At 43.5% G+C, this 14,442-nt stretch overlaps 1 protein-coding gene across 1 annotated transcript in view; it reads right to left on the reverse strand.

The window, feature by feature from the left end:
• Window positions 1–14,442, reverse strand: part of ACOXL (acyl-CoA oxidase like) — a 1,019,872-nt gene that overhangs the window by 408,128 nt on the left and 597,302 nt on the right. Inside the window, exon 12 of the mRNA XM_085611811.1 lies at window positions 738–891. Within this exon, the coding sequence (XP_085467937.1) occupies window positions 738–891 (154 nt within the window). The remainder of the gene's footprint in view (window positions 1–737; window positions 892–14,442) is intronic.

The following is a 14,442-nucleotide window of genomic DNA, read 5'->3' on the forward strand; positions in this document are numbered from 1 at the left end:
GACAAGAGTTTCTGTTGCTTCAACGTCCCTATCCAGTCTCAAAACTCCTCTGTGGCCTTGGAGACATTGGCCTTGAAACCATGGTGCTTTGCAGCACTTTGGGGAAGTGAACCAATTCTTTGACCACAGTGCCACGCTCCTCAGAGCACTTGAGTTTTAATAGGAAGCTAACTTGATGCCTTTGTTGGTTTGTTCATCAAATTGGCTGGTATACACTTACAGATTGTTATCTCTGAGAAACCAACAGTAATAAATAAATCCCACCAAACACTCCCTTTCTGTTGTCATTAAGATTCATCCTCAGGGTACACCTGTCACCCTCAATCATGAACAAGTTCAGAATATTCCCATAAATTACATACTCAATTGCTTGTCAACATAGATGTGGCACACTCATTCAAAATACTATTACATAATACTGATGTTTAGCATTTGTTCAGGATTTATGCGTCACATCGCACAATTATTGCTACTTTCTAATTGGCACAATATTAATCATCAGTTGCTATTTAACTCGTAGGATAAGATACAGAATGTATGGGTCTCTTTAAACAAACTTAAGAAATGTAGTGTTCACCTGTCCAGCTGCAGTTCATTTAACAGATGCAGTGAAGTGTTTTTTTATTTTGCACTTGAACTAATATATACAGCCCCAAATTATACACAATATTACCTATTATGAGTCAGTCACATTCTTATTTTAGGTTCCCAGAACTTTACATGTCTCTGGTACTCACCATGCCCCCAGTGCACTCCCTGCAATCCTGCAAACAGGCCAGATTCTCCCAAGTGCTGTATGCCTTTAGCCCGGCAACCAAAGCTTGCAGTGGTCGATTGTTGACAAGATCCCGGCTGTGATAGACATCCTCATCAAGAATCTCGCCAGCATATCTGCAAAGGAACAAACAAAGATGAAGTACATAAAATAAAATACTAAAGATTACTAAGGATATCACTAGCTATGAAGGAACAAGGTTTAATGATACATGAAATAATGTGCTGAATTTAATAAAAAATGTATTACGAAAAATGTAGATATGTTTTCGTTTGTGTGTTTTTTAGATCATTAAAATTCACTTTGCATGGGTTTTTGACATAAATTGAAAGTGCAAGTGACAAACCTCAGTAAAATGTATGGCCTACAATACTAGCAGAAATCGAAATCGAAATAACGTAAGTGAATGAGGAAATCCCAATAGTTGTCTGCTTGACAGAAAAATCTATAGGATGGGAACTAAATAATTTAACTGAAGAAAGCAAAAGGAAGGTGATTTCTGATACAGCTGTCCACTATTCAAATATGTACCCAAAGGGAAGGAAATCACTATGAAATCATGCACTGGCAATAACTGACTCCTTACATATATATGTATATTTGGCCCTGTTAAAACAGTGCACGCATAAACGTGATCAGGTGGAAACTATCCTACACAGCCATCCAATTCTTTTTACCTAAACCAAAACAGATGGTTAAACCTTTCTGAAATTTAAACTGTTTTAAAAATCGACAGAGAAACTCAGGGATGGAGAATATTCAAGGAGAATCATTCCAAGGGCTGAAAAAAGAGCACAGAACACTGACCGCGACCAGTTACTTCGGAGCGGAGCACGGGAACCCTGTAATAAATTCATGTGTCACTACCTATAGCCCCTTGTCTAACAAAGTTAGAAAATTGATTAATAAACATTGGAAGTTTCTGAACACAGAATTACTCAGTCTGGAAAAACCTATGTTCTCTTTCAGAAGAGCAAGGAGTATAAAAGACCTAATTGTACGCACTAGACCTAGAAACCAAGATGAAATCCCAAGACCAAGTACTTTATGGGACACACCCGTAGTACCGGGTCATTTCCTCTATGGCCAGTATCACACTGCCCCCTTACAAATAAAGTAAAGAGAATTGATTTAGGCCTCCAACGCCATGGAACATCATAGCAATTGTAACACAAGCAAAGTGGTCTTCATCAGGATCTGCAACTGTGGACTAAAATATGTAGGTATGACCACAAGAAAGGTCAGGGTACACATCAGTGACAAAAAGGTCCCCCTTGCTGACATCAACCGTCTTCCGCTTGGTCATGAGAAAACGAAAAAACATGGTCCACAGTAACAGGATTTGTTCTAAATTCTGTTTGGAGGTGATATAGAGCTTCATTAGTCACAATCCACTCAGTTAACTTAGCATGCACCTGTTTACAAAAGATCTTTTAGAGGTTTGTCCACAAGGCTGATGGGGCAGTAGTTACGTGGGAGGTTACGACAGCATTTTTTAAAAACCAGGTCAATCTCCGCTTCCTTCCATGTAATGGGAGACAGAGCACCAGCAGCTAATGCGTTGGAAACTATGTTAATATACGGGACCCATATAGTAATATCTGAACAGAATATATCTGCAGGAACCTTATCCAACACAGGGGCTTGCCTTGTTTCTGATAGGAAACTGCTGCCTCAGTCTCAGTCAGAGAGAGCCTAACAGAGAGTGCTGGGGCCCTGAATTGGCAATTATGAGCTGCCATGCTGGAGAGAGATAGTTGCAGCAGCAGTGAAGAAGAATACAGTAATTTAAAGTTGTCCAATCACTCGATCACTCAAATGTGTACCGCAGGAGTCTTAAAGAGAAGTCAACTACCCTTGCTAACTATTTTCCAGAAAAGTTTGGCATTTTTTATTTTTGGCTGCATTGAGGAGATCTGCCCAAATTCCCTTTCCGCCGTTTTATTTTGCAGTTTTTGTAGTTTTCCTTTGTAGAGCTCTAGATTCAGCCAACTTCACCCTGTTGCCTCACTTTATAGTTGCCAAAGAGCGTCCTTGGTTGCCCTACAATCCAAGGTATACAACTCCTGGGATATAGGGGCTCTTTTAGCCGGTATGTAATATTTTTGAAAAAAATCTTTCAATTGTGAAATAATGTATCATAATCTTCAAGGATTAAATGTGGGTGGCCAAGGTTCTCTATCATTGTGCCCAGATGTGTAGACGCCATATCATACATTACTAAACTGATGTCAGAAGAAGAGTACATAGTGTTCGATTTAATATTTCTACGATTGTTACTCATGGCCAAGGCATCAGCACTTGAAGACAGTCCTGATGGCTGGCAGGTGGAGAGTAGTCCCCGAAAGCTAAAAGCAGAGCGTCATGGTCGCTCTCTTCTCTACATATGACTTTCATATACTGCAATACTCTCCAGTTCCTAACATCCAAGAGGATGTAGTCCATGTGTAATCACCCCTCCGGAAAGTGGGACCTGTATTAATATTAGATAGAGAGCGACTATTGCAAGCATGTAAGCCGTGCAAGAGTGATATGTTGACCATTTGCAGAGCTGCCCATGATAGGTGGTTTTTAGAAGGCGTAATCAAGTCTGGAATTCTCAAAGCAAGCCCTTGTCTATCGTCAAATTCCAAATAATACCAGAAGTCTCAATGGTTAGGATAAAGTCACCAGCAAAGATGACATAATATATATCGATATGGGAGGTTGTTAGATTTTCATTTTTTTTTAAAACAAATTATTTCAGCTTGATAACAACATAGAAAAGCAAGTAATTAATCAATCATTGCATCACTACAGAAAATGAATACATTGTGTAGTTTTAGCAAAAGGGTCAAAATAGAGTAAGCGAAAACACAAGGTTAGGTAAATCAGACACAGCGGAGAATACCATGAGAAGGGGAGAAGACAAAAAGAGAAAAAAAAAAGGAAAAAAAAGTTAGTTGTTCATCCAATACGTAAAGGGCGCCCATATTTTCAGCCCCTTCTCATGCCTCCTTCTACCACTTCTTAAGAACACAGCTGATTCCAAGTTGTGGAGAGCGAGAATTCTTGCTCTCCAATTCAGAAAGGTTGGAGGTACCGGGTTAATCCAATCGGAGGTTATGCACAAACGAATTAGGGACATTGCAATACAGAGAAAAGCAGACTCGCAAAATGGTCTGTCAAAGCATAAGTCAGTTTCACACCCCGTTATTACTAACTCCGAAGAAAATGCCACCTGAATGTTAAGGGAGCTATTAATAAACAATTGGACATCTTGGAGAAATGCATATAGTTTAACACAGGAAAAAAACATGTGTACATCATTGACTGCCGACAGACCACATCTTGGACAACCCTGAACACCACTGCCTCCCCATTTTGAAAATTTTGCGGGGGTAAAATACAAGTCGAACAAAGCCATATAGCTTTGGGAACGTAAGCTCCCAGAGATTAACACAGCATTAGAAAGATCCAATGCATGAATAATATCTATACCAACCTTACCGAACTTGACTTCTAATTTCGCATTCTGAGAAGAGAGATCGTCTGGAAGACCTGATATTAAATTTTGGTAGAGGGCCCCTATTCGAGCCTTCCTTAAAATCAGATCCATAAGTGTATTTTTAGTAAGTGCGGTAGGGGTATTATAGAGAAGATGGCCTATATAGCTGCGTATCTGCAAATACTTAAAGAAATCATGTGAATCCAAACCATACTTGACTTTTAAAAATGCAAAAGAGGCCATATTGCCCTCATAAAGTAAGTAAAAATACCGTGGGATCTCCACCTAATTGTAACCGAATCTTGGAAAATGGAGGGTAATAACCTAGCGGCAGCCAAAGGTGTATAAAAGTTAATTTTGGGGATTAACCATTTCCGACGCACCTTATTCCAGACTGAGTGCATAGCTGAAATAACCTTAAACTTAGTTTTTTTGTAGTAACTGGGTTCAAGGACCCACAGAAGAGACCCCTTAGCCTCTTCTCCTAAGCCGATCTCAAAGATAGAGGGACTACAAGATGGTGGGAGTGAAGCTCGTGAGCCAAAAAGTGGGAAAGCCAGATGGTGAAGTAAAGCGCCCCAATTATATAACAGCAGACTAGGGACTGACCACCCACCCCTGTCCAATCATAAATGCATCCATTTAGCAGCCCTACGGGGAAGACGATAATTCCACAAAAACCTATAACAGCATCTTTCTGCACTGATAAGACTAGAATGGGCAAATTCTGGGGGGATAGTCCTAAAAAAATACAAACATTTTGGCAAAATCAACATCTTTAATGCATTCCTCCTACCGAATAAAGAAAGATGTAGATTATCCAGCCTGCGCAGAGTAGAGTTAGCGATATCTATAATAGGTAAGATATTCATTTCAGGTAACTGCTCTACTGCATCCGAAATTTTAACCCCCAAATACATTGCGCTTTGCACAACTGGTGCCACCGATGGTCCCATAGCGGACGATTGGATAATCTGGGTTTCCTGAACATTAAGTTTATACCCTGAGAGTCGACCAAAATATTGCGCCAGGTTCTTGATGGCCAAAAATGAAGATGACACATTGCTGGTTAAAACAATAATGTCATCGGCGTATGCCTAAGCTTTAAAGTCGAGCGCATTAATCTTAACAGGCAAAATATTACTAGAAAGCTCTATTTTATTTATAAAAGGATCGATATAAAGAGCAAATAACAGGGGCAAGCAGGGACAACCCTGTCTTGTGCCCCTATTAATATCAAACGGCCTTGAGAGCAACCCTGAAATTGACAAAGTTGCTTGAGGGGCGATATAGAGTGATTGTAAAGCATGTATAAAATTAGGAGAGAACCCCTTCCACTGGAGAACCTTCCACAGAAAACCCCAGGCAACTCTGTTGAACGCCTTTTCGGCGTCCAACAGGATTGCTCCGAGGTGAGATCGCGTGGCTTGGGCCCAACCAGAAGAGCTATAACACGGCGGACATGGTCCGCTGTGTCCCTTCCGGGGATAAATCCGTGTTGCCGGATAGAAACTAGTGGGGAAATCACAGATGCTAGTCTAGCCGCGAGGATCTTTGAGAAGATTTTGCTGTCCGTATTAATCAATGAGATCGGACGAAACGAGGCGGGATCCAGCTCGGGTTTGCCTTTTTTTTTAAACAAAATAATATTTGTAAAACGCCAAGAGTCTGGAATCCTACCAAGCTGGGCGTCTCTAAGGGTCATTAAAAGGTCCTCCTGAATCTCCAACCGGAATGTGCTGTAAAATTCCAAAGGGATAGAATCAGGACCAGCTGCCTTGCCGCTGGCCAATGAATTTTGTACTGTTTCAACTTCATCCCATACAATGGGTGAGGCGAGAGCCATATTTTGATAATCCAAAATTTTTACTGTATTGAGTTCATCAATAAAAGCACTAAATTTGAAATCTACAGTGTGGGAGGTGACTTCCTCGATATATAAGGAGCGATAAAATTCAGAGAAAACTGACAAAACCCCATCAGGCGTATCGCAAATAACCCCCAGAGGGTCCTGAATCCTAGTAATACAGTTAGCCAAACCTCGCTGCTGAAGCCGCTTAGCGAGGACCCGGACAGATTTTTAACCATACTCGAACATTGTCGAGCAGTACTGCAGGTATTTAGCCGCAAGGTCATGGCCAAAGAACTCAAGCAGGGAGGCTTTGATTCGTGCAACCTGCAACTGAATAGGAAGTATATCACCACCATCCCTAATCGTGCTTGTAAGCAGAACCTCCGCACTACGTAATTCATCGATCCGAGCTTTAGTTTGTTCCTGTATTTGCTTCTGACGAAAGAATGAGAAACTTTTGGTCTCACGGCGGAATGCAGCCTTAAATGAGTCCCAAACTATGTTACTGGGAGCTGAGCCTCTATTAATATTCAGGAATTCTATTGCCCAAGGTCTCAAATGGTCTAAGTAAGTTGATTCGAGTAACAGTTTTCTCTCAAAGGTCCAAGGTCTGGGGATTCTTACAGCACCCGTTGTAGTGCAATTAAAAATCAAAAGATTGTGGTCCAACATAATTCTGGGGAAAATAGCAATTGATGAAGTATCTGCCAGTTGATCTGACACAAAGAAACAATCCAAACGGACCATTTTCTTTTGGGGAGCAGAAAAGTATGTAGAGCCATCTATATCTTTACAAAAACGAAACCATAAATCAATCATAAAATGTTCTTGCACGAGGGCTTGCAAAGCTCTATAAACTCTAGGCTTTTGGCCCACGTAAGTCTGCCCTCCAACTATGTTGAAATTGGCTGATAAATTAATGTTAAAGTCCCCGCAGAGACAGATAGGCTGGGGCCATAAAGCCAATTCAACATTAAAGAAATCTAAAAGTACAGGGTCGTCCAGATTTGAGCTATACACGGTGCAGACTGTCAGGATTGAGCCATTAATCAAGAGCTCCGCGATTGCTCATCTCCCCCCGGTATCTTGGCTGGATCTTAAGCATAAGCCTACCCCACGTTTCATTAAAATAGCCACCCCCCTTATCATAGAGGTCTGGTGAGAACACACTATTAGGTCAAACCCAGGAATTTTAAGACATTCTCTATTGTTCCAGGGAACGTGAGTTTCCTGCAGACAGAGTACCTCTATATGGAGAGCTTGGATAACCCGTACAAATAAGGCTTGCTTCTTCCCATTATTCAAGCCGCAGACATTCCATGAAGCAATAGAAATTTTACCCGATGCCATTGAAGATTTTATGAATAAACATCACAATTATAATGATTCTCTGATTTAATCCATGATTACCATGATAGAAAGAATCTGTTTCAAGCCTATTTTTTTTAATGCGCCCCAGCCCCACCCACCCAACCTCCCCCCACCCAACCGCCCCCCACCCCTGCAAGACCACCCCCCCCCATAACCCCCCAAACAAGGCAGGGATCGAAATCCCAGTGATGGAGAAGCTAGTATGAGCAAGGACCCCCCCCCCCCCAAGAGTCGCTGCCAATTCCACAATTTTTTTTTTCTTTTTTTTTTTTTCAAAAATAGAAAACTGTAATGAAATACACCCCTCAAGAGAACCTTAGCCCGTCTAATAGCTAAAGAGAAAAGGAAAAAAGATATATTGTTATGAACTTAAAGTTACATACAATTATATTTTACATTTATTGCAATGTGTCCAGAAATGCTTTTGCTTGGATTTCAGACTCAAAAAATCTAGTCTGGCCTTGGTGAGTAATTTTAAGTTTAGATGTAAAAAGCAAAAAGACTTGAGCCCCCTTAGATTGAAAAGGGGCAATCAGCTGGCGGAGCTGCCACCTCCGCTCTACCGTGGCTGGACAAAAGTCCGGTCTAACAAAAAACTGACAGCCTTTTCCAAACCTTTGCCATCAGGCCTGGCTAGATCATAGATCCTTTCTCTAGCTAAAAAATTATGTAGGCAGATTAAAATGGCACGAGGTCTGTTGTCTGTCTGGCCCAAACGGTGCTTTGGTTTAAAGGGGAAACGGTGGGCACGTTGGATCTCCAACCGCCAGTCCCATTCCTTCACCTCTGGAAATGCTTCTGTGAATAAGTCAATGACAAACTAGATCATCTTCGAGCGTAGAAATCCGAGTTTCTGCTTCCGTGACCCTAGATGCAATATCAAAACAGGTCTTAATTACTCTGCGCAGAGAGTTTTGGACCCTGCGGCATGCCCCTTGTGCGCGGGTACTTTCCTGTCGCGTCTCCTCACGGTGGGCCATTATTGTTTGATAGATTATAGCCAATGTCATTTCACCAGGAGGCGAGCCAGTTTTGGATTCCAGAGGATTGGGCGCTAGGTCTTGAGAAATGCCATGGGGTACTGACTGAGCGGAAAAAGAATAGTCCCAGGCCAGTGAACCAATATTTGAGCCAGGATCTTGAGATGCCTTACGAACTGTGGGGGGACCTCTGGAGATGCCAATAGAATTCAAGGCATTGTTGGTTCGCCAGTCTCCCATATCGCTGCCCTCATCCTCGGTCCAATCTTTGTCCAACCCAATGTCCTCAACCGAAGAGCCCGTATGTTCAGACAGAGAAAAAAAATTATCTCCATCTATATCAGCATCAGCGCCTCCAGAGGGAACAAGAGTCTGCAGCAAATCAGTATGAGGAACATGGGATACTGCCATTTGTGAGCTAGGTGCGGGGCCTAATGGGACTACATCTCCCAGCATCCCCTGTGATGGTAAGCCCAAACCCAGGGCAGCCTCTGAACATGGAGCCACCGCCACCAGACTGTCAACAGGTTGCCCCACATCAGTTTGCAGAGCTGCGGCCGAAGATGTGCCCCCATCAACACCTCCGAACACCACAACGGGAGGAGACGGAGAAACAGCATCCGTGTCACCAGCTGGAGGGTTAGAGTCTGCAATGGCCGCGAGGGGAGCAAGAGGAAGACGAGAAGATCTCACAACAGCAGGGCTCAGATTGCCCTTACCAGTTGAGCTCACCCGTGGTTTGAACATTGCTGGTATTGGGGACAAAGCCGGCTTAGAGATTTTGCTGGCTGTTGTAGGTACGTGGGTCTTTTTGGAGGCATCCGCTGCTGGCAATGATGCTGGTGGTGTAGACTGAGCTGAAGCTGGCGCCTGAGCCACTGCAGTGGACTTCGCTGTGGCCCGAGCGAGGGCCTGTGAATGATTTTTCGGAGGCATCACAGGAGACAGAGCGGGCCGATTGAGCTGAGGGCGCTGCTCGAAGTAGAACGTGAGCAGACTGCCACCGGGAAAACGCCGTGCCGCCGAAATCCGGGACTGGAGATCGCGGCGTAAACAGCAAAGCCGCCAAAGCAACATCCGTCAGAGGCCACAGGTGAGCGCTTCCACACGCTATGGGGCATAAAGATTAGCAGCTCCTGATGGAGGGTAGAAAACGCTAGTACCAGCTCACTCGGCCAGAGGACTGGCCGCCATCTTGCCTCCTGTTGTTAGATTTTCAAGTAAATAACGTTCGGTGATTCACTTTGAAGTCTGTTATAAATATTATTTAGAAGAAGGAGCAACCCTACATAAGAGGTAAGATGTAAACCTCTTCTCTTTAACGGTACAGACACTGAAGTTTTAAACCACACTATCAGTCCAACTGAGGATCTCCCTGCTGAAGGGGTTTACCGCAGGAATGCAAAAGCTCTTGAAACTGCATTTATAAACATTCTCCATAACCCAGGTCTCTTGAAAAATGCAAATCTTGTGCCTGTCTATAATTTTGCCCCACTCACTGTTTCCTATGTATGTTTTTAAGCCCACTATTTTCCAGATAAGTGTAGATGTAGTGGTTTCAGAAGAATTTGTAGGCTGGGAGGAGGGCTGGTTATGAATCTGCACTTGTTCCACCTAAAAAGTTAGTAGTTACTCTGCTATTGGATTCTATGGCCGCCACCTCCATTGGGGGGAGCTCACTTCTCAGTTGAATGCACTGCGCTTGGGGTAGCAAACTCTGGTAACCTTCAAGCCACCTTCAAATTGCCCGCTAGAGTAAGATTATGGGAGACACTGGCCAGCGTGGAATTCCAAGTGACCTTTCAAAGATTATAATTCACCAATATGAGGATAATTATGCAAAAAATACAGTGGGGCCCAAAGGCAAAACTCACTGATAAAATTATCATTAAAAAAAGGAGTTTGCCAGGGCTGCATTTTGGCTAGCCTACAAACACTTATAGAGGTTGTCCTTGTTTTGCGAGAATGATGGCCTGGAAATTAAAGTACAGAAAACAAAATATATGGCCTACAACAAGCGAAAGAATTTCAGGAGGAATTTTAGTTTAGGCGAGAATACCCTTGAGGATTAAATAATTTGATTACCTAGGAGTCAGACTGTCAAGCTCTAACTCATGGGTGTCACAAATTGCTAAGAGCACTTCCTTGATCAAGCATGGGGCATCAGCTACAGTTAAGTGAGCCAAAAGGTCATCTTTTGACCCAATTCCCCTAGCAATTAAAATGCACAATGCTCAAGTTAGAGGTGCTGCACTTTATGGTACAGAGCTCTGGGTCCATTGTGATATGTCAATCTTAGGAGTTGATGAAAATAACTTCATAAGGTCCCTTTAAGTTTTGGGCGCTGCACCACTTCATTGCCAATTAAGATTAGCTCTCAAGCCTATCTCAAAGAGTGCTAAATTACGGTCCACTTTACACTGGTTTAGCATTTGGAGCAGAAAAGAACTGAAGCCTTACTGAGATGTCCTGAGTGATATTAGCTGCCTTAACAGCCAGAGGATTCCTTAGTTACCATGTTAAGCAGTCTTTGACCAACCTAGGTATGAGGAATTGCTGACATGATGTGTCATCCATTCAACCAGCCTTGACCGTTACTGCTAATTATGTGTCCTGGGCTTATTTATGCAAGAGAAAATGATAAGATGCTCTTGGTAGTCGGTCTAAAGCCTTTTTGCTCCATTGAAACACATGTTCAGGTCTGAAGAATTTCTAGATGACATCAACCCCCACCGCAAGATCGCTTTATATGAAGCGTAGATACCGCGTCAAGCCACTCACCACCTTTACAACATCCTGGCCATCCTCTGTTGATAAATCTAAGTTGAACTCAGTATGCTGTTACCTTGAGGGTTCAGAGGAACACTTGTTCTTGTGTCCTGCTTACTCCACACCTTGCGCCAGATGGATTGGGCCTATGTGTCAGCCATTGGGGTTAACAAATAGAGTGCATTAAGAATCTGTAAAACTGACACCAGCAAGCTGGTGGTTGTTGCAGTCTCTAGGTTTTTTCATGGTGATAAGAATGCAAACATTGGCTAATGATAGCATGTTATCTGTCCAGAGACTACAAAAGTTGTAATCTTTGTGTATATGGAATTTTACTGCTGTCTTTTTGACTGATGACATATTGTTTTATGGTACTGCTCAAAGATTTTTAGTGTATTATGTTGGTGGATTTTATTATTCGATCTGACAATAAACTTGACTCGACTTTATAGATGACAGGCGAGGAGGAACAACCATATCCACCACTTCTTCAGGCAAGTAAAAGTCAATCAACTGTTTCCTCTCAATCTTCGCACATGGAGTTGTAGGTTGTGGATGTTTGGGTGCAGAACTATGCCCTGTTGGAGAGACACAAAGATCTTACAAAGATGCAGACAGAAAACAGATGCTATAATCCACCAGATCGGAATACTAGACTCTCTGAGCCCAGTCCACGGCTATCAGGATGAGCTGGGCTCACCTCTTTTGACCTTCTTCAGAACTCAGGGAAGCAGTGGCAGTGGTATGAATACGTAAATGAAACCAAGTCCCATGAAAGACAGAACACATCTCGCAGAGATCTCGGAGGCAGAAATTCTAGAGTACAAAAGACATGAGAGTGAGCGTCCTTGACAGAATAAAAAACATCTAACTAAGGAACGCCCTACTAGGTGAAGATTCCTTGAACTAGGTTTGAGAGAGACACTACTCATAGATGACTAAATTACATCTGCTGAGCACGTCCACTCTGGGGTTCAGGGAGCTTGCCAAATAGCAAAAAGTTCAGAAACTTCCCTGAATGTCCAGCTAGCACCAGCATCTCAGTGTTTCCTGGCACAATGCACAGGAACCCAATCCGCCTGCTTGTTATAGTACCACATGGTGGTTGTGTGGTCCCTCAGAAGCTAAATAGGGCTGCTACTGATGAAAGGCAGGAAGGCCTTGAGGGCCAGACTATGACATGCAGCTCCAGGAGATTGATGAGGTGCCCCTGCTCCAATGGAGATTTCCAGCTCATCTAGGTGCCCCAGAGAAGATGCATCTATTGATGCCAGCCTGCCTTATGGCAGACCGATCTAATTGTTCTAGATGCTTCTGAACTCCACCTCATCCAGATGGCCTCAACAATCAAGAGTTGATGCACCCATCACCGCCATGAGCTCCAGATGGGTAGGGAGAACAGCCTTCCACAAGTAAGGTTTTAATCCTTCATCCACTAGTAAAGATCGCATGCCACCTTGTCTAACACATGGATTTTGTCCAAGTGGCACCCCCAGGGATGAGACTCTTGAAGTAGGAGGTTTCATTGGAGAGCTTACAAGTGCGAGTGGACATGAGGCACCAGCAGGATACATAGGACCAGGAGAAAAAGAAGCTTCAGACCTGCCTGAGCCAAAAAACTGGACCAAACCCAAAACATTGTGATTATATCCTGAATGTCCCAGACTTGTGTGGTCAGAAAAGTGCGTTAACAACACCACATCCAGAGTGGCAATAAAGGGAATCCTCTGCACTGGTGGACAGTGGGACTTCAGCTTATTGATGGAGAACTCTACAGAAATTAGAAGCGAGATGGCCATCCACATGTAGTCCACAATTGACACTCAACTGCTAGTTTTCATAGTATGGGAATCAATGCCGCCATTGCCCCCATCACCTTTGTAAAATATCCTGGAGCTCGAGGTGAGGCTAACGGGCAGGATAGGAAGAGAAAGTGCTCCAGCCACTCAACAGGGTGGAGAAAATGTTGGTGGGACTATCGGATGGGCACCCAAATTAACATATTCTACAAGTTCAAGGACACTATTCTATACCCAGGTTCTAAGGTAGAGAGGGCCTTGGCTGGAACCATCATTTTTAATTTGTCTTTAAAATACCTGTGTTCAAAACCAGCAGTGACTGAAGAGGTCTGAGTGAAATCAGAAGGAATCATGGGTGTGGGGGGAGTTGACAGAAAGGGAGGGGCGTAACCATGATAGAGAAGCTACAGGACCCACTGGTTCATGTCAGTTGGACAGGAAAAAACATACTCTTCCCCCACTGGTGACTCCTGAATGGGGAATAATAGCAACTTCAAGGGAACAGGAAGATGGGGACAGCTTAATTTATGGCCGCAAGGTCCTCAGCCACCACTATACTTCCTGGAGACTCGAAAAGGCTGGACTGTTTTTTTCCAAGGTTGAGATGGCTGCCTCTGGCGGTAAGCACTCAGTAGCATGAGCACAGTGGTGGCAGCATACCATTTCTTAAAGCAATCAGTAACATTGCCAGACATGTTTACTCATGCTATGAGAGTGGGGCATACCGGCCCACTCAATTGAAGTTCCTCTGCTGTGTGCTTAGCTCGCCATTGGCATTCATTAGGAAGGATGAGCGAAAAAGTCTGTGCGTACATGGCGCACTGTTTTGTATGTACACCTTTAACAGCAGTGCATGGAGGCCTATGCGCATGTCTTTACACGGGGCTTTGTATTTGTGCCAGTGTCAGCAGTACATTGAGTCCTGCATGCATGGTTTTACACGTGCACTGTTATGTATGTGTGCCTGTGTCAGCAGTACATGGAAAGCTATGCACAGGTTTGCCTGCAACACAAAGGCTGCATGAGTGCCGGGTGAGTGCTACAGTGCATGAGGACTGTAGGATCAGATTGGGAACCCCAAGGCTGGCTGGTGGGACAGGTGGAAGTAGAGGGTTCCTCCAGACAGGTTTGTGAATTACTTTTTTCCTGACAGCTGGGTGGGACACACACTGGAGGAAAGAGGAACCACGCCCGTAAGTTTGCTTCAAAAGGGGCTCTATGATATTGAAAGGGGGCCTGACACATCTCAGGAAGGAGGTGGGGCTGACAAGAGAATCATATAAAGTAGGTCTGGAGCTCTTTGGTAATGTGTCAATGCGCAAATCACTGAGGCAGACTTCCAAGTGTGAAACTCTAGTCACTCCTATGGCCTATGTTTTGGGTTATAAAGATTGGAGACTGTCCTGCTA

The sequence above is a fragment of the Triturus cristatus genome, chromosome 6, assembly GCF_964204655.1.
Source record: "Triturus cristatus chromosome 6, aTriCri1.1, whole genome shotgun sequence".
Taxonomy (NCBI): domain Eukaryota; kingdom Metazoa; phylum Chordata; class Amphibia; order Caudata; family Salamandridae; genus Triturus; species Triturus cristatus.